Source organism: Lolium perenne, chromosome 4, assembly GCF_019359855.2.
Source record: "Lolium perenne isolate Kyuss_39 chromosome 4, Kyuss_2.0, whole genome shotgun sequence".
Classification (NCBI taxonomy): Eukaryota; Viridiplantae; Streptophyta; class Magnoliopsida; order Poales; family Poaceae; genus Lolium; species Lolium perenne.
Window position 1 is genome coordinate 228,733,032 of NC_067247.2, and position 21,353 is coordinate 228,754,384.

Genomic DNA, 21,353 nt, shown 5'->3' on the forward strand with positions numbered 1-21,353 from the left:
TTCAGCCAGTTGCACATGCCAAAAACCACCTAGTTGAACAATTTTTTTTTGCAGATCTAATATTTAGATATGTGTAACTAGGTATATACTTTCTTATTTGTTAATGTTTTATTTCATATTTTTATTTAGTTTTGTTGGTGTTGATTGTATTGCAGCGTGTCTTCGAAACTCACCCCTGGAAATCGCTGAAGCGATTAAGACTGATTGTATTCCTACTAATCAATAAATCTATTTTTCCTGTAACAAAACAAATTAAGAAGGCTGGGTGTAGGCAATGGAGTAGCGCATGTATTAGCAAAACTATGCATGGCAATTCTAGTGGTGTTTTAGATGATTTTTCTGGCGTGTTGGTCTTAATTAGAAATGATTGTAAGAGAATGTGGCAAATAATCTAATCTTCAACAACCATATCTCCTTCAACAACCATATCCTCAACGCCCTCTCTTCCTCGCTTTCGGACCATTTCCCGTTGCTCTTGGCCGGTGTGGTGGGGCCAAGAAGACCTCGTTCTTTCAAGTTCGAGAACTTTTGGATCAAGATGCCGGGGTTCCAACATGTGGTGAATGAAGCTTGGTCCGAGCATGTTCCTCATCTCGAGCCTTGCCATGTCCTCTTCCACAAGTTCAAGCGGTTGGGAACAAGATTGCCTCGGTGGAGCCATGATTTTTCCTCCAATGATAAGCTACATCTTCACATGACTCTTGAAGTTATTCTTCGTTTTGACGTGGCTCTAGAGTCAAGGACTCTCTCCCCCGAGGAGTACGACTTGCGCAAGAGTTTGAAGAGGAGGGTGATTAGTTTGGCGGTTCTCGACCGAGCTAGGAAAAAGCAATGCACGCGCATCAAGTTTTTGAAGGAGGGTGATGCAAATACGAAGTTCTTCCACACAAAGATAAATGCTAGAAGAAGGAAAAACTTCATCCAAAGAATTGCTAATGGCCAAGGTTGGGTCACCGATCATGAAGGGAAAGAACGATTAATCAAACAACACTTCTCCGCGGTTATGGGAAAAGGCCCCCCCTAGGCATCGTGATTTCAGTTGGGCGGGCATGGTTTTTCCGATTGCGACCTTGCGGGTCTTGAGGAGAATTTTACGGAGGAGGAGGTTATTGGGGCCAACAAATCTATGCCTAGTGACAAAGCTCCCGGCCCGGATGGCTTCACCGGGGCTTTCTACAAAGCTTGTTGGCCTATAATCAAAGTCGATGTTATGAGAGTGATCTACCTTTTCTCCAACCTTCATGCGCAGAACTTTTGCTGGCTAAACTCCGCAAACATTGCACTCTTGCCTAAGAAAGATGGCACGGAGCAACTCACGGACTTCCGGCCTATTAGCCTCATTCATGGCGTGGCTAAGATTATTGTGAAGATGATGTCGTTGCGGCTTTCCCCATTCATAGACACTCTCATATCCAAGTCCCAAAGCGCTTTCATCAAGACAAGGACCATCCATGCCAACTTTCTAAATGTCCGCAGCTTCACCCGTAGGCTTCATCGTACAAAAACACCCACAGTTTTTCTCAAACTTGATATCAACAAGGCGTTTGATTCGGTGATATGGCACTATTTGCTTGACCTCATGCAAAGATGTGGCTTTCCATCGAGGTACCGAAACTGGGTTACGGCTCTTCTCATCACCTCCTCCTCCCGCGTGCTTCTCAACGGTGTGCCGGGGGCCCCTATTGTGCATGGGAGGGGGCTGCGGCAAGGGGACCCCTTATCTCCTCTTCTATTCGACCTTGCCATTGACCCCTTGCAGAAGCTACTTGACTTGGCTACGGCTAATGGTGACCTCCATCGGCTTCGTGGGCGTGGTCCTTCTATTCGCACATCCCTCTACGCCGACGACGCGACAATCTTCATTGCTCCTTTCAAAGAGGACTTTGTGGCTTTGGCTCATATTCTTGAAGGCTTTGGGGAAGTTAGGGGGCTTGTTACTAACATGCACAAGAGCATTGCCGTACCCATTCGTTGCTCCGCCCTTGATCATTTACCTCGGCTTGCCTCTCTCGGCTAGAGGCCTCAAGGGCGTCGATGTGCAGCCCCTTGTGGACAAAGTGGCTTCCAAGCTCGTCCCTTGGGAAGGCAAGACTATCGCCGCCGCCGGTCGGGGCACCTTGGTTAAATCGGTGCTCACTTCCCAAGCCATCTTCCACATCACGTCGCTTGTGGTGCCACTGGGTGTCTTGCAAACCATCATCAAGCTTCAAAGGTCCTTCTTTTGGGCGGGGACGGACAAAGTATCGGGGGGGGCGGGGGGGGGGGGGGGGCAATGCAAAGTTAATTGGAAAATTGTTTGTAGGTCGAAGGAGAGAGGTGGTCTCGGCATCATCGACTTGGATAAATTTGCGAGAGCTTTGAGGCTTAGGTGGCCGTGGCTTGTTTGGAAAGATCCCTCTAAGGCGTTGATTGGTGCGGACCACCCTTGTGATGACACGGATATGAATTTCTTCTATGTGGCTACCACCATAACCATCGGAGATGGGCGCATTGCGAGTTTTTGGCATGCTCCTTGGCTTGATGGTGTGAAGCCTAAGGACATTGCACCATCCATTTTCGCCATCTCTAAACGCAAGAACTACACCTTGATTTTTGGATTGATAAGATCGACACCGCCGGGGGCATCTCGACAAACAACATCTCCGAGTTTGTAGATCTATGGTCAAGGATTCATGAGGTTCGCCTATCCGAGGGCACTACGGATGCCATCAAATGGAAGTTCACTAACTCGGGTGTCTACACGGCCGCGTCGGCCCCTCCTAAGTGCAAGCTTTTTTGCATGGCTCGTGTTGCAAGATCGTGTTTGGACGGCTGACCGGCTCCAAAAGCGTGGATGGCCAAATTGCGGGGTTCGCCAATTATGCATGAGGGAACCCGAGTCCGCAACACACCTCCTCTTCAAATGCCGCTACTCCCGGAGGATTTGGAACTCTTTACTTTCTTGGCTTGGGATCATCTCGGTCGACACCTCTAATTGGCCTAACTTCGTGACGATCGAAGATTGGTGGCTAAGCTTCATCTTCGTCAATGGCACGAGACGGAAATCCTTAGCGTCTCTCATCATGCTCACCTCTTGGGAAATTTGGAACGAGCGCAATGCGAGGGTTTTCCGTAAGGTTTCCACCATGCCGATGGTTGTTGTAGCTAAAATTAAAGGAGAGGCGGCTCTTTGGAGCGCGGAGGGTGCTACACACTTGGGTTCTATCATGCCGCGAGAGTGAACTTTTATTTTCCGAGTTTGTACTCGACTTGTAACAAACCATAACTCTTTCTTATTCAATGAATGGGGCAAAACTTTTGCCCCCTTTAAAAAAATAAATAATCTAACCTTAGAGAAAATGTGGCCAATGATGAAATATCCGGGCTTGAACTGGCAAGTGACAAAGCTGACTCTTGTAATCTTGTTTGTGCTGTGACCGCGGTCTATCAATCCACACCACACAGCGCAGTGGCAGAGGCCCAAGAAACTGGCCACACCTCTCTCAAGCTCTCAAGAATGCCAGATTATCCACTCCTCCCCCTTCCCCTTCCTCCCCTCACACCATGATTACCACCCACATCTCCAAGCCTCCATTCCCGGCCCCGTTCCACTCCCACTCCAACGCCGCCGCTCCCCTCCCTCTGTTCCGCCGCCACCGTCATCTCCACCTCTCCAAGCACTTCTCCGTCGCCGTCGCTGCCTCCCCATCCGAGCTCCTCGCCAGCGTCGAGTCTGTCGCGTCCGCTGCCTCGGTTCTTGCATCCATCGTGCTCGTACACGAGTCCGGCCACTTCGTCGCCGCCACCTCCCGGGGCATCCACGTCTCCCAGTTCTCGGTCGGCTTCGGCCCCGCCCTCGCCCGCTTCCGCCTTGGCCCCGTCGAGTACGCGCTCCGGGCCATCCCGCTCGGCGGCTACGTGGGCTTCCCCGACGACGACCCCGAATCCGGCTTCGCGCCTGACGACCCTGACCTCCTCCGCAACCGCCCCGTCCCAGACCGCCTCCTCGTCGTCTCCGCGGGCGTCATCGCCAACCTCATCTTCGCCTTCCTCATTGTCTACGCCCAAGCTCTCACCGTCGGCGTCCCTGTCCAGGCGCTGCTCACCGGGGTCCTAGTTCCCGATGTCATACCCGGCTCCGCCGCCGCCCGCGCCGGGCTACTTCCTGGCGATATCATCCTCGCCGTCCCCGGCGCCGCGCCTGACCCGTCGGTGCCGGCCCTTGTCGACCTCATCAAAGCCAGTCCCAACAAGAAGGTCCTCGTTACCGTGTCAAGAACCGGGCCCGGGATCAGGGACAAGCAGTCCCTTGATCTCACCGTCGTGCCGGACACCAGTGCAGACGGGACCGGACGCATCGGCGTGCAGCTCTCGCCCAACTTCCGGGTCACACGCGTCCACCCAAGAAACTTGTCCGAGGCCACTGTCCTCGCCGTGCGCGAGTTCACTGCGTTGGGCGGGACGGTCCTCGACGGGCTCAAGCAGACGTTTCTCAACTTCTCGCAGACGGCGGAGAAGGTGTCAGGCCCGGTTGCAATAATCGCGGTCGGCGCGGAGGTGGCCAGGTCAAGCGCCGACGGCTTGTTTCAGTTTGCTGCGGTAATTAACCTCAACCTCGCAGCAATAAACCTGCTACCGCTGCCGGCCTTAGACGGTGGGACATTGGCGTTGATCCTTCTCGAGGCAGCCCGCGGCGGGCAGAAGATCCCCCGCGAGATTGAGCAGAGGATCATGTCATCGGGGATATTGTTGGTACTTATGGTTGGCATGTTCCTTATTGTGCGCGACACACTCAATCTCGACTTCATCAAGCAGAATTTGTGATTATTCAGGTTATCGCCAGTTTCAAACTGGATCACAGGCAGCTATCGCCAGTTTCAGACATTGGAAAGGTTTGTAGTTATGATCCCTTTTGCCCTTTGATGGTATTGTTCTAGCAATCTAGCTTGCTATACTGATCATAGCTTCTTGTATTGTTGTCATATATCTGAATAAAGTTTACAAAGTTACACCTTCTTGGGGAGCTGATGCTTTGGTCCTGGCTTAACATTATTTCTTCATGGTGATATTAGAATACATCAGATTTGACTAGTTGTAACGACAAAACTAGATATATACTGATGTAGTGTGCTGGTATTCTATACGATCTTACCGACGTTACAATTCTACGAACCTGGTTATTAGAATTTTAGTTCTCCATGCACCTGTCCATGGTTGAATATATGCCTCGAGAGCGATTTTTGAAATGAAAATTCCATGCACTGGGTTATTAGATTTGAACTTTGGTTATTGACTCCTTTGTTGGAGGATAAATATAACTGTATGTATATAGGCACAACTCACTATAGTGTTTGTACTTCTGACAATCGCTAGATTTGTAACCTGAAGAAAAGTAATTACTGTTATGGGAGTGGGTGAGAAGCCGTGTCAGGTTAATGTTCTGGTGTGTGATATAGTTTTGTTTTAGACCAAAGGCACCTTGTGCCCGACATTAAATTAATAAAGCCCACAGGCTAACACGATTACAAGAGTTCAGCTGCACCTACAGCAGTAACACCTGACCACACTGGTCCGCTTAAAGTACCAGAAAACAAGCAGTGAAAAACATCAAAAGAAACACCACGCCTACGGAAGAAGCTACACTGGTAGAACTTGTCGAGTTGGGGCTGGTGTGTGATAGTGATAAGTAGTTTCAGTATCTCTGTGTCAAACAACCTTTTATGCATTCCCCTGATCTGAATCAGTTTCAGTTATCTCCTTCCTTTGTATGACTGGATGTCTGGAACATATTTTTTACAATAGTTTGCCTAGGCGCGGTGGAATACAAAGAGCATAACTGCGCTAAACATCAAGGCATTATTGTAGTGACATAGTGTTGCCATGTAGTAATATGGACTACGCCCTCCATGTCAATTTTCATGGACTCCAAATAGTAATATAATTCTTTTGTTTGTAAATCTTCAGCAAAACTTAGATGTGCTAACACCAGCAACAAGATCTATTCAGGCAATTCCGTTCTCCCTCCATTTCATGTTATTAGGCCCATCTCAAAAGAAAAATGTTATTAGGTCCTGAGTTCTATGAAGCCCTTTGAAAATTATACATATGAGTACATCTACAGATATACTATGTACGACACAGGTTTCTCCAAATATGTTTATTATTCGTGATCTAAACAAGAAAAGAAGACAAATTTTGGGATGAAGTTTTTTTTTTCATTTTTAGAGCCACAATTTTGTCATTTTTCTGTATCTCAAAATTCTCAATATTTTGACACGTAACTTTGCATATCTGAAGATAATATAAATATCAGATTTGCTAATTCTAGGCTATCCGAGAATAAAGTTAGCTCTCGATCGATTGCCCTGTTCTTTTGATTGTATTGTTCCGGTTTGTGTCAGCCTATTTTTATCCTGTTGTAGCTTTTGTATTTGGGTTGCTGGAGTAATGGGCTGATTTTAGAGGAGGCAGAGGTGGTTGCTCAACAAGCTGTTCGTAGGGCTTAGGCCTATCTACAATTTTTTTCTTCTATTTTTTTCACGTGCTAATGAACTTTTCCATTTTGCTATTTTTTGGTCACCAAGAATTTTGTTAGCCCTCAGTCGATCGGTCAATGATTGATTTGTTATCTAGATTTCTGTTTCGGCTGCAGTTTTGGTTATTTATCTTTAATTTTTTCTGGTATGGGTTTGGCCTGTAAGTTTGTCCACTTGGTTTTATTTATTTACTAGACCATAAAGCGCGCGTTGCCGCGCCCGCCCATCTTAGGAAAAGAGGCACCGGAAATATTATAGATATTATGTATGGGTGTTATTATTGTGTATGGGTTTTATTATTGTGCAAAGATAGCCATATGGCATGTTAAAAAAAAGGTAGCCATATGGCCGCATAGGCAAATTTGAAATTGTGTATGGGTTTTATTATTGTGCAGAGACAGCCATATGGCATGTTCAAAAAAAGATAGTCATATGGCCACATAGGCAAATTTGAAGGAAATAAGACCTATGCTGACTACAATTATAGCATTGAAGTACATACGAATAAGAGTGGACTTTGTACACTAACTTTTGTGATATATAATTTATATTTTGTTGACCAAACCTATGGTCCAACTTTTTTTTTATTCAAACTACGATGTCAGACTAAGAAAACTCTACGGAGGGAGCAGTAATTAATTTATGAAAATACAACACAGAATTTTGTATAGGCAGAACTCAAGGGGAAATGGTTAGACGAAAGCAGGACAACCAATGAAGTTCTTCATGCAAAGTGTTTAACCATGAGTTCTACATGTAGTATGCATAGCTAGCATAAATTAAACTGCAAATTACAAATTGCTAGCATAAAGATTCAATTGAGAAACTGCCATAACCAAATGATGAGGAGTTTCTCACAATAAATTTAGCATATCTGACAAGAAAGAAATAAGAAAATAAATATTTATTGAACCATAGTTCCCGCCGAAGCAAAGAAAACATTATTGCTTTCAATCTCTAGAACATTAATCCTAGCATTCTGACACAAGGAAAAAAACACTTGTGCTAGCCGACATTAATAATAGGCTCGAGAGATATCACGAGAACTAAATCACTAATACTTTGGAATACTGTCATTTTCAGCCTAACCATTTACAGAAAAACTATATATAATCATGTGAATTCGAGAAATCAAAATGAACTCCTAAGATTCTTTTCCGCAAAATAACCTGCTATCGGGAAGACCGGTCAAGATCATGTATTCTCCACCTGCAGCAATGCCAAATTATTGTTGCATCTTGAAGTATCCATTAGTTAGGAAAATAAAATCCAGATCATGATGCATATTTGTAGTCTAACTTGGTGCATGTGTCAGCTGTAACAACCCCTTCCTGTGATGCCAAAACAACAAATCTGTAATTCCATACGGGCACACCTAAGGCCATCCATGGGAACCTCACATGTTAAGATATTAAATGATACTATATTCAAACACATGAGACAGTATACCAACTATATTGAAAAGATTTTCCTGAGAAAGAATTTATGAAATCCATATATGAACAAAATGTATCTCGCAAAATAAGAAAAAAATCATGGGATACATTGTACTCCCTACGTCTCAAAAAAGCTACTCAACATTTTCTAGATATGGATGTATCTATAACTAAAATATGTCTATATACCTCTGTATTTAGACAAAGTTGAGCAGCTTTTTTTAGGAACAGAGGGAGTAGTTTTATTCTAGACAGTGCTGTGATTTTCCTCATAAATCCACAATATCTTGGATACAAACCTTTCTTTTGTTAACATATATTATCTGCAAGGTAATTTGTTATAGCCCGTTATTTAGACCAATCCAGGGTCTCGTTGAGGGAATTGAGGAGATACTTACGGTCGAGTTGGAGGGACTGGTAGGAGATGGAGGAGCCCATGATGGCATGAACTCCTTCTAGCTTGTTGGTGTTCGTACTTGAGCACAATTAAGAAAAAATATATGCAAAAGCATCTCACTGTCAATCTCTTATTCCACTCTTCTTGTTTGATTCGTTTCCCTCCGAATTGTTGGCTGCAGCCCTAGAACTCAAGTTATTGCTACACCAGTAATCCTACACAAAAAGGTGCATAATTACCGGCAAGGAGGGCCTACATAAGCGATCTTATTCACTTAAAGAACATCAAATTAGGGATAATCTCTTATTGTGTAGAATCGTGTGTAGAATCACTTATTGCATCACTGATAATCTCACACCAAAACTTAATAAGAGAAATATAACCTTCCATGCACACTAATATACACAGAACAATAATCTCTCCTAATGTTTAAGTTCGTAAGCAATAATCAAATTTTTATGAAGAGGCTAATTCTGTACAATGCAACACACACGATATATTACCAAATGGCAGCAGAACCGTCTTTTCTGAATCAGTAAAAAGTATGTATGTCATTAGGGAGTCATCTTTTCTAAATCAGTAAAAAGTATGTATGCCTGACCAGAGCTTGACTACGCCATCATATGCTCACATGAACCATATTCAAATGCGAATAAGTTAGCTAGCCCCGTTGTGGGTCGTTGCAACATGAGGACATATCTGCTCCCTCGGAGACGGGACGCCGACAGCAGGACGTGCTACTTTTTTGTTTGATTTGGTGTGTTCAAGAAGTACACATTTACACGCATTGGTAGTACTACAAGATAATAGCGTAGGCAGTACAGATACATACGCAGCTGTTGAATCGATGTTGCTTCAGCTTTTTGGAAATATTGGTCTTCATCTGACTTGAGTCGCTTGCTCATTTCGATCTTGCATGTTTGTTTCCTGTTGTGGAGTTGTCATCAATTGAAACTTTGAGCAATAGAAGCATCAGTTCCTGGACCAGCATCTGATATTTCTCTCGTCGTAGAGTAGTCCAGCATCAGTCAGGCAACCAGCACGTAATGATTAATGAGATAGAAATAAGTGGTAGGTTAAAGGATAAAAAATAATTGTATTGATTGCAATTTCAATACCCTATTAGTTTAGAGATAAATATACCCTTGATCTTCTGATCTGAATATGGATACTTTGGTAGCTTGTCAAAGAACCCTCATGATTCGTTGATGCATGTCACTATGCTCGTGGAAGGTTTGGAGAGTACCAATTAAATCACAAGCAATGAAACAAAAGAAAACAATGTACAGGATAGATATTCAAGTATAGATATTATTTTCACAGGTTCAACCAGGCCTAATGATGGATCAACCCACCAAGTCTTGCAGTCTACCACAAGGGTATATCCAACTCCTCAAAACAAAGGAAGCATAAATGATCCATCATGAGAAAAACAGCAAAGGGTAAACATGAAATGATCGTATGCCGCACCTAGAGGGGGGGGGGGGTGAATATGTGCTAACCAATTTTTAGTTCTTTTTCAATTTAGGCTTGACACAAAGGTAAATTCTCTAGATATGCAACTATGTGAATTTACCTATATGAAAAGGTTAACAACTAAGCAAGATATAGCTAAGCAATATATAGGAGATATAATAGGATAGAAGTAAACCGAGAGTAGAGCACGCAGAGACACGGAGTTGATTCCCGTAGTTACCTTCCTTTGCAAGAAGGTACGTCTACATTTGGAGGAGTGTGGTTGCTACGAAAGCCAAACCAAAGCCATGAAGGCTTCACTAAGGTCTCCTGTGAGCAACGCCACGAAGACCTAGCCCACTTCCACTAAGCGGTTGCCTTGAGGTCGCAACCGGCATATTTACACGAAGCTTGGGGCACACATCCACAACCAATTGGAGGCTCCCAAGATGTAACCACGAAGCTTTACACGAAGAGTAGCTTCGAGGTCACCTCACAAAGATCCACTAAGAATGTTGATGAAACACAAATCCCTTTGGTGGAAGAGTAGATATAGGTCATCTCTACCAAATCCTCAAGTATGGTGAAGTTTGGGTGGAGGGGTAGAGAGATCTAGGAAAATGGAGCTCAACAATGGTGTCTCAGATTTTGGGGAAGAAGTGAGGGAGAGAACCATTGGAGAAGAAGCACTATAAATACCCCTGTGGGGATCCTGCTGTTGGAGAGGTCTGGCCGGTAGTACCGGCCAGGTTGGGCCGGTACTACCGCCCGCAGTCGATCCGCGTGGCCAAACGAAGCAAGCCACGGCGCCACAGGTGGGCTAGGTTGCCACGGGCCGGGAGGGGAGGCCGGAGCCTCCGGCTGGGGTACCGGCCAAGGTACCGCCGGGGCTCCAAACTCCCCTGGCACCCATCTGCGCCACAAGGCCGCTCCCCGGTACCACGGGCGGTACCACGATCGGAGCCTCCGGTCATGGCCAGGCCGGTGGTACCGCCCGCAGCACCCTCTCCTCTTCTTTTCATTTCTTCTCTTTTTCTTCTTTTCTTCTTTGCTCTTCTATTCTTTCTTCCAAAAAGAATCTCTCAAGAATAGCATAGCATATCTTCAAAACTCTTCAACTTTTGGGCATACCGATCAAGGCTACATCATACAAATCTTATATAACAAAATAATCATATGAAATTATTTGCATCAACACCAAAACCACTAACTAAAAGAAATATGTTCACTGGTTTCCTTGAAATCCCCTAGAAAATTTGTGACATCTCCAAATTTAGTCCCATAGCTGCAATGGCAATAGCAAAATTGTCATTCTCAACATTTTTAGCAGAACTGTTAACCTAGCATACAACAATAAATAAAAATGGCTAAATTTTAGCATAAATAAATAATTATAGACGAGAATTATATCAATCAATAGCTATCATTATTTTGTTATTATTACAACTTGCATACTTAACATTACCATGCAAGACAAACCAAAGTTGCAGAAAATAAATTATATCTATTTAGTTGTTTCTTAGAAATTGCACTTCGTGAGGGTAAGGCTTGCCACTAACACCTTCCCCAGACCCCGCACAGTGCGGGAGCTCTTAGCACTGGGTACGTCCTTTTTTTTTAGTTGTTTCTTAGAAATTAAACCAAAGACCAAGGTAGAATAATACATGAACCTGAGTTTAGTCTCTCTAGATTGATTAAACCATGAGCGACATCTTTTTTCCGAATCAAACTGTTGACTTTTTTAAATATAATTTTGAAATTAAATTCCAATTAACAACTGATTATTTATTGGTAAATTCAAAAAAAAAAGTTCTTCATGCCACTATGGAATCATGGCAGACGAGACATGTATACCTGAATGGCAACTTTCTCTCCACTAAGTTCAAGCGTAGCAATAATAATCACGTTCTTGCGATCGGAGTATACTGAAGTGTATTTCGGAGAGTCCAAATCATCTAGGCTGCTCCCAAATAATAAAACAGTACCGGCTCCACTCCAGATACCATACCTTAATTAGTTGAGAACAACTGATTAACTGGAACAATGCCACGCAAATTATATGCAATAGAAGTTGAAGCGGATATGATGGTTGTAGGACACCTGGATCTGAACGGAGTGTTGCCACATCTCCCATCCACCTGAATCGTCTTGTGGACGATGCCTCGCGAGCGAAGCTTCTCCGCTGGCTGCAAGACTGCTCCCTTGCACTCACTCGCTAGGGTTTCGCGAATCGCGAGACTGTGCGTACGAACCGACATGCCAATTCCGCTCGTGCAAGAGAGAGAGAGAGAGACCTGGATCAGCGGTTGAGGCTGTAAAACACGACTCCGGTGTCCAGATCACCCGCAAAGCTCTCGATCCCAGTGCAAGAGTGGCCGTCGTGGAGGAAGCCGCTTCTTCTCTCGGCGATGTAGAGACAGGTGCAGGGGAGGCGAGGCGTCCGGCGACCAAATTTGTTCCGGACGGGTGATTCTGCAGGAGGAGCGAACCCTTGTATAGGCCGATAAGCAAAGAAGCAAAACTGGGACGTCCAATCCGATGGTACCCTACCCAATAAGCGTCGGTAACTTAATTCCCGGAGTAGCGGCCCGGTCACGTCGGGCCGAACTGTAGCTGCGTAGCGGGATGGTAAAATCGCTGCAACACACCTCGGCGGATATGATGGTTGCAACAATTATATATACTAGATTTAGATGTGCGCCTTGGCGCACGACCCTGTGAAACTCATTCTAATGTTTATTACAAATTAATATGATACAAATAATTGACAATATCATAATATATTGTTTAAGTTTTACTTGGAAGCAATTAAGATAAAAATCATAAGTCCTGAATCTCATACTCTTAGATATTGGAAGCAATGAATTTTATTCTTATGATGTAAGCTGTATCATTTTTGGTTCTCGGAAATCTGATACTCAATTATTTGTTTCACTACTGGTCTCACTGTTTCAGCATGTCAGTTGCTAATAGAAGAGAACCAAAAGGAATAGAGATGGAACAAACAAACATCGTACAGTAATCAGTAAAATGGCCAAAATGCAAATATAATAAACAATGATACAACCATTGTTGGTGCACATAACAATGTATACAACCACCGTTGGTGTGCATAATAATGTATACAGATATTCAAGGCGCTACATAGATCTGATAGTGGCGTCGCTCCTCCTAGCGACCGGGAGGGGCAAACCCTAGCCGCCGCCGCCCCGTCCGCCCTCCCCCCTCTCTCCCTCCTCTTCGCCCCTCGAGGTGCTGCCGGCCAAAGGCCGCGGCGCCGGTGAAGGGGGCGGCGGGGATTTGGCCCTCGGCTGCGGTCCCCGGCGCCAAGCATAGCCGCATGGAGGAAGGTGGCCAGGCTGGGCTTGCCGGGGCTGAGGCCGCTGCCCGGCGACGCTCTCCACCCCCGACGCGTCTCCCCCTTGGTCGGCGACTCCGGCAACCGCTCCTCCGTCCGTGGCGGCGGGTGGCTCTCGGGATCTGGCGGCTCGGTGGCGGCGGGCTTCGGTGCTGGAGGGGCTGCTGGTGGTGGTCTCGGCGGGGGCCCTGGACGCCGGAGCGGCGGCTCCGGATGGTGGCAGCGGTGCCGTCTTCTTCGCGGCGAGTGGTGGCCCGTGGCCCTGGCCGTGTGGGCGGCAGCGTGGCGGTGAGATCTAGTCCGGGGTGTCATGGCGGCCGGTGAAAACCGAGCCTCGGCCTCGGTCTTGGCGGATGATGGCGGCGTCGGGCGACGTCGTTACCTTGTCGAAGGCGTCATCTTTGCCCGTCTTGGCACTACACTCGGCGGGTTCGGGATGCGCGGCTGCCGGTGAAAACCGTGCTCCGACCTCGGTTGGCGGACGATGGCGACGTGTCACGCCGCTACCTTCTTGAAGGCATCGTCGTCGCAGTCTGCGGTCTCTCACTCGTGCTGCTCCGGGGGAAACCCTAGGTCCGGGTCTCCCGGATCGGACGATGGCGGCGCGCTCTGCGTCGTTCTACCTCTTGGGGTATCGTTTTTGGAGCAGCTGCTGGATGTTGGCGGATGTTGGTGGAGTGGATGGTGGAGCCGTCTGGCGTCATGGTGGCATCGACGGCAGGTCTTGCAAGGTTAATGCGATTATCTCTCTTGAAGATGGAGTCGAGGAAGACGGCAGAAGCAACTCCTGTGGCGTGGGCGTTAGCGTGCGCTAAGAGTCTGCTTAACTGGATGTGCTTCTCACCTGCTATTGGGCGGTTTGGGAAGGCATTTAGTTTGGATGATGTGAGTTGGTGTATTGTCACCCTATACATCCCACTGTAGGTTTAGTTAGGTTGCTTCGAGAGTGATCTTTTGTATTGTTTCTTGTAAGACTTCATGAATAATCTAATAAAAAGCCGTGTGCATCCTTTGGATGCAGAAGCTGGGGCAATTTTCCCCCTTTTCGAAAAAAAATAGATCTGATAGTAGAGTAGTACACCATATTGATGCACAATTATAGTGAAGCTTCAACTTGGCCCATCCGTTCGATGTTGTATTGTCATCATAATGCAGGAGTCCTATGAGAGATGTGCGGAAAAACTCATAAGCATAACAATTTGCACTAACTAATGCCAATGTAACTATACTGGATTTAATATGATTGTAGCAATACACAGATTATGCGCTAGTATTATAATGACACTCAATCTTTCTACCATGTAAAATACAGTATACTCTGAAGAATGGCAATGCCAAAATAATAAAGGGGATTGTTCACATATGCATTAAAACCTAGAAGGAAGATAAAACTCTATATTGGTATTCCTATGTCAACAGGAGATTTTGAAAAAATGGTATGGACAGTCAAACATCCAAATACTAATCAATCAGAACCATAAAAATTGAATGCATGCTGACATGTCTCAGTAATTAAGAACTGAATCCTTTGCTTCGCTGATTTAAAAAAAAAAAATCTCAAACAGGTACAAACAGAAAGTATCAGTTAACAATTAAAACCATGTAGAGATAATCTGCTGAGAAGTGACTTAACATATCTCAAAGCCCCATCGCTATCAGATGCACCAGGTTTAACATGGCTTTAAATAAAACAGGTACCAGGTTCACTTCCCAAAAAAAAAAAAAAGGTGTCTCAGATTTATAGGGAAAGAAAATTTACCATACGTAGATGCACCAGGTTTAACATGCCATTATAGCAATTATTACCGTAGAAATTAAACCTAAGGTATCCACTCTACACAACATCTAAAAGGCTGAAACCATGTATACTATATTGTATATTGAAATAAAAATACTTTAATATGTAGATACAATGTGGACTGATTTAAAAGGGTGACATGTACCTATATTTTGATGTGAGAAAGGAATCCAACAATATTGTAGGCAACTGAAAAGTAATGCTGAGATCAGAATCAAACATTGTTGTATTATACCATTCAAGGAAAATAGCTCAAGATGGATTTACCGAAATTCTATTTACCTTTATACTGTAAGCACAGTAGATCTTCAACATCTCTATGATGAAGCAGTCAAGTTCCTCACCACTCGAAGCATCTTTGATACTGAATTAATTTAAGTAACCCATACCAGGAATTAAAGGAGACACAATTTACCTAGAAAAGGTACCCGATTTTAGTCATGAGTCATGAGCTCTAAAATCAGTGACACCTACCACCTGACTGGCTTGCATTGTCCAAAAGCAAACTAACAAACAACCTTGCAAGTAGCAAATCCGCTTGCTTGTGCTTAAACCAAAACAACTTTGCAACATAAAGCATTAATATTTCTTTTGCGCATTTTGTTGTAGAGTGATTTAGGGCAAAAGAAACTAATATCAGTCCATGAAAAAAGTTAACCCCAAAACAAATAAACCATTAGCAAGTAGTATTTTGGATATGCTACATACTGGGAGGATATTTCTTTTGCACAACTATTGGCATTGATATTACTTTTGCACATTCTGTCCAGGAGGCCGTCAGTTGCCTCTGGGCAAGTAAGGGCAAACACTTGCCTCCGACGCGATGCCCTTCAGAGCAGGCTGGAGATTCCACCTTCAAATACGAGAGGTAAAAATCCAATATGCATTTATTTATATACTACAGGCAAAAAAAAAAAAAATATACCAAACTAATCATGGTGGCTGAACCAAAATTATTTCTTCTCTCTTTTGATTCTTACTTTCTCTTTTGCTTTGACTGAACATATCACCAATTATCTTTTCCTAAAAAAATTCTCATATATTTCATCGAGGACAGTCTACCTGGATTTTCATCGAGCACCTTGTAGGCATCGATAAAAAAAATCTACATAACAAAGATTAAAGCAAATTGGGGATCAAACATAGAGCAGGAGAAAAAGAAAACTGAGTACCTCAAGCACACACAAAGGGGACCAGAGATGGAGGATACTGGATACGTAGCCTCTGGTTCATTCTCCACCCATCTCCTCTCTCATGATTTGGGGCACTGGGGCTGGAGGACGCGAAGTGCAGTTGCAGGAGGAAGGAATTTGCTACCAGACCTCCAACATTGATGAGGAGGAAGGAATTTGCTACCAGACCTCCAACATTGATGAGGAGGCAGCGAGCTGCTGCTTCTGTCGGGCAGCCGCCAGCGATGGTGAAGATGAGGCGGGGCGCTGCTTCCGTCGGGGGCGACAAATAAGCGGCAAGCTGCTGGTTCCGTCGGGCAGCCGTCGGGGATGGAGACGACGAGCAGGTGCACACTGCTGCTCCGCCTCGGTATGCGGCAGGGGATTGAATGGTGAGGACGAAGCGAACGCGGGGATGGCGCAGCAGCGGCCGCAGTCGCCGGCAGCGAGAAGCAGGGGCGGAGAGGAGTTTGGCGGCCGGCTAAACGGCGCGAGCGGCTGTGGCGGCGGACGATGAGGAGGGGATTGGGGAGGAGACGATTGTGACGGGATAAGGATTGGTTCTGGCCTTGCGTGGATGGAGAGATATTTTAGGCTGGGCCAATAACGAGGCGCCACGTGGCCCACTCGGTGGAGACCCAAGTGAAACGATTGCCCAGCCCGGCAGCCCGTGAGTGCCAAGCTGCAGATGTGGATACGCTGTGAGGCCCTATGGGGGCATCAATTATCTTTACTATTAAATTAAATAATATATAAATATATATTTATATAATTTATATAATATAAATATTAAATATTAAATAAATGGTAATATGGGAGTTGGTCGTTTGACACTCAACGCATTTTGGTGGTCGTCATTGAAAAGATCCTGGCCATCCAATCAATTTCACGGTCTCCGTTTCGTCCGATGTAATTAGGAAACAATCTCACGCGCGATTTCAATCTGTCATCCTCCTTCCTTTTGTCAGCTATCACAGAATTATAGTATCATCAATCACGGTAATCTTTACTATTAAATGGGAGTTGGTTGTTTGACACTCAACGCACTTTGGTGGTTGTCATTGAAAAGATCCTGGCCATCCAATCAATTTCACGGTCTCCGTTTCGTCCAATGTAATTAGGAAACAATCTCACGCGGCGATTTCAATCTGTCATCCTCCTTCCTTTTGTCAGCCATCACAGAATTATGGTATCATCAATCACGGTATCAATCAATCACGGTGATAAATTAGGAAACAATCTCAAATGCTCACCGTATCTACAATACAAATTAATTAGGAAAGATATTTTGCGATTGTTCATTACTTTTTTTTTGGCTCCGCCTCCCGTCTCCTTGCCCTCGAGGCCTGGATGTTATGGACTTCCTAGATGAAATCTTTTTATGCTGCCCTCCGGCCTCGTCGGTCGGTCGCCACAACGCTCATTGCTACATATCTCATCATGTGAATTACCGCGCCACCTCCCACCTCCTCCCCTGCTCGCCATGGACAAGTTTTTTTTGGGTCCAAACACAAAATCGATCTTCCAGAGTTCATGCATCCCGGCACCACCACGCCTCGCCCACTGTTTACCGGCCACCTCTGATCTTTATTCGCCAGTGCATGGATTGGTGGTTGCGAGCTCAGGCTGCCCATCTCGTGGCACTCTTGCCCAGGCCGTCTCGTTCTCTCCTCGCTGCGGCCTCCACCTCCCACTCTGCCAATCACGCGTTGCCGGAACAAGATGATGAGTCCTCTGCCGGAAGTGGAGCTCCATCCTCTAGAGTACGCCGCTTCTTCTAGAAGATCAGTGCACCAGTGCATCTCCTAGACTCGGGTGGCTCCGCTCATCTCGGCCTCCATTCCCAACTACAGGGGAGCCAACAGCCTCTTCCCGCAAGTTCGACGAGCTAAAGGTATATCCACCTCTCCCATGACCTGCACCAGTTGCGGAGTTGCCTATCGCCGTTTCTTTGGGTCATCTAAAAAAACATAAAGTTTCTTTGGCTTACATGGCCTTCCGGTAGCACCAGCGCATGGTCGCTGCTTTGTCGTGGAGGTGGTGCTGACTTCTGCTAGACTAAATATGTAATGTCGCATGGATCTGTCAAGCGCCCTGCACTGCCTCAGTTCTCTTGGTGTTCTTTGTTTGTTCGTAACTCCATGTAGTACCATGTTGGCTTAATTACCGCCTCCTTGCACAGTCAAGCCTATGGGTGTTTTTAGTCGAGCAGTGATTTTTTTTAATGGAGGCTAGAAATTCAATAGTACAAAATTTGTAAAAAAAAAACATGTCTAATAAATTAGGGAAGGTTACTGCCGAATAAAGCCTTATAATTGGATGGCAGACGGACTGCCCGTTCCTTCAAAAACATTCTGGAATGTGATGCAAATAACGGCACGACACTACATAGGCTTACATGTTGTTTACCATTGATGAATATCATAGAGTAAAGTCAACTAAATATCCGTGTATAATCTGACATATATTGTTGCCTAGGTATTTACATGTACATATGTGCAGAACATTTGAATCAAACCACCTAAATAAAATAGATATGCCAATTATATTTCCTCAATGTATCCTCTATGTAAGATATTTAGAAAAATAAGTCTAGATGTACATGAAAGGTCATCTATATGATGCTCCTTGTTGGTTCGATGCACCTTCCATTGAGGTTTGAGACTTCTATAAATCGTTCATCAATTCCAAAGGGGTCTCCGGAATTCCGAAACTTTATCTATTGTGCCGCAGCTACGCTTTGGATGGAAGACTGTTGTGTCTCTCAATGGAAAGATAGTCAAATATCAAATATCTAGGTGGATCTTCAAAATTGAATGAGAGATGAAAAATTATCTTCAAGAATTATATAAATCTGAAAATGTGAGATGCTAATGCGAACAAATACTATTGTGGCCTTGATACTTAGACGGGTCTATGGATTTAACTGGTTAAAGCCAAGTACCTTTGGAGTCGACCGCTCATGGCGTGTGAGAGAAGGGAGGGATATCAGTTTTGGAGATCCCTCCGGGACTTCAAGCACGAGATCACGACGAGGATTGTCTTGTCAATAGGGGATGAAGCGGGTACCATGTTCTGTCTTGATCGATGGTTTGATGGGTGACCTTTTAGGTAAAATTTCCTAACTCCCTTTGTGATATGCGTGGACTTGCTACTATTGGAGACGGATGCGACACGGGCCGAGTGGGTGATCCAGTTCAAACGGGTATCCACCCGGGTGAGGCTATGGCATGGGAGGCGTTACAGGATCGCCTTTCGGGCGCATTGACGGCCGGCTCTGATAGTTGATAGTGTGTCCTGGTGTTTATCCGCTTTGGGATCGTTCAATGTTAGGTTGGCATATCGGGCCCTATTTAGGGCCCTCTGTAAGAGCAAAATTCACACCCCAAGTTTTGTGTGTTTGATGACAACACTTGAGTAATCTCACTGTGTGCCTTGAGTATCATTGTTAGATTTGTAAGAGCACGGTGACCTCGCCGGACGCGTCAAGATCGGAAGACTGAAGCGTAGTTGATAGGTTTTCTGGTTTTGTGTGTGTTTAGCGAGGTAACAAGGTTGGAGAGAAAAAGGGGAAGAAAACCAGATTTAGCCAGGTCGGTACTACCGGTACCTGTAGCGGTAGTACCGCTACCCCTATAGGTACCGCCCTCGGTACCGCTCTGAGTCTGCGCTGTTTCCGTCCCCCAGAAACACGTTGCGGTACCCCTGCAGTACCTGGGGCGGTAGTACCGCTCACGAGCGGTAGTACCGCTCAAGGTACCGCTTAGGTACCGTAACCGAGTTACGGTCGTACCGCCCTGGTACCGCTCTGGTACCGCTTTGGATCCAGTAAGGTCTGGACCCTATTGCGGTACCTCAAGCGGTACCTCGTGCGGTAGTACCGCTCTGCGTCCTTTGACCAGATCTGGAAGGATTTCGAACTCAGAGCGGTAGTACCGCTTCCATGGAGCGGTAGTACCGCTTAGGCCAAATCTGGACATAACGGTTGGATTTGGAGGAGCCTATTTAAGGGCCCCTTCTTCCCCAACACGATTTTATCTCTTCCCCTCTCTCTCCTCCATTGTTGCTGAGCTTAATCTTTGAGGATCTCCTTCCCCATCCAACCAATCTTGCCCAAACTTTGAGGATAGGTGGAGGAGACCCCGATCTATAGTTCTACCAAGAGAGATTTCACCAATACTAGCTATTCCTTAGTGGATCTTGGTGGTAGGGTTCCTTAGTGGAGCATTGGAGAAGAGTTCCTTTGGTGGAGCATTGGAAGAGTTCCTTGGTGGGGCATTGGAGAAGAGTTCCTTTGGTGGAGCATTGGTGATGGGTTCCTATGGTGGAGCATTGGAGATGTGCAGCTATGGAGTCTAGCTTGGTGATGTACTAAATCCATAGGGTGTTGGGAGCATCCTTGTGTGTGGAGCTCGCCCCAACCTTGTGAAGGAATCACCGCCTCGACCGGTGCCTTAGTGGAAGAGGGAGAGCACCTCCGTGGAGCTCTCTCGAGGAAGAAGGTGAGGCCTTCCTTCGTGGTGTGGCCGCCTAGTCTCTTGTGTGAGACTAGCACCTCCTCAACGCAGACGTACTTCCTTTAGTGGAAGGAACTGCGGGAAACAAACCTCGACTCGCCTCGCGCCCCCCGGTTGTCTCGCTCCTTACTCTCGTTATCTTGTTGATTCCTTTACTTGTTGCACTTGTCCGATATTCATTGTAGGATCACCCCTATTGCTAAAGTTCACACCTTTACCTTCCGTTGCATAAAAATTGAAAAAGACTAAAACTTGCCATAGCGCCTTGAGTTCATGGACCCTGACAAAGTCCAGGCTCAAATGCGTGATCTTAGGGAACAACCCCAACATACAACACCTTTCTTCAGCCTAAACAGCTACGTAGATTTGAGTGACCAGGTGCCAAAGTCAGAACCACTTACACCCAACTTTGTTCCACATTATCCACATGTGTCAGCATCATATGATGCATGATATGGGGGAGACGCTTCGGGAAACCTAGCTTGCTCAGAGTAACCAAACGAGAACTCGATTGGTTGGCGTTGCGGGGAACCCTTTGGAGATGAAGAAGAACCTACCAAATGTGATATAGAAGATGAAGGAGGCGAGGTTAACCAGTATATTAACCGACACTATGGGCAGGAAGAGAAAGATACCAACTCCATTTCTCTTGATTTCGAGATGGGGGTCTCAAAAACATCTCAATATGAGGTACGTGAAAGTTTC

At 45.5% G+C, this 21,353-nt stretch overlaps 1 protein-coding gene and 1 long non-coding RNA gene across 3 annotated transcripts; one reads left to right on the top strand and one right to left on the bottom strand.

The window, feature by feature from the left end:
• Window positions 1-3,438: 3,438 nt before the first annotated feature.
• Window positions 3,439-4,995, top strand: LOC127323296 (probable membrane metalloprotease ARASP2, chloroplastic). The gene has a single exon (XM_051351457.2). The coding sequence runs from the start codon at window positions 3,544-3,546 to the stop codon at window positions 4,801-4,803; it is 1,260 nt and encodes a 419-aa protein (XP_051207417.1). The 5' UTR covers window positions 3,439-3,543; the 3' UTR covers window positions 4,804-4,995.
• Window positions 4,996-14,812: 9,817 nt separating this feature from the next.
• On the bottom strand, window positions 14,813-16,672 carry LOC127323279 (uncharacterized). 2 transcript variants are annotated; one of them, XR_007865511.2, is made up of 3 exons: window positions 16,321-16,672; window positions 16,132-16,281; window positions 14,813-15,374 (listed from the first exon to the last, which is right to left on the bottom strand). It is a non-coding gene; the product is annotated as an uncharacterized lncRNA (long non-coding RNA). The 2 variants fall into 2 exon arrangements; XR_011743374.1 differs by having other exon boundaries at window positions 14,813-15,148; window positions 15,242-15,374; window positions 16,132-16,672.
• Window positions 16,673-21,353: the final 4,681 nt, after the last annotated feature.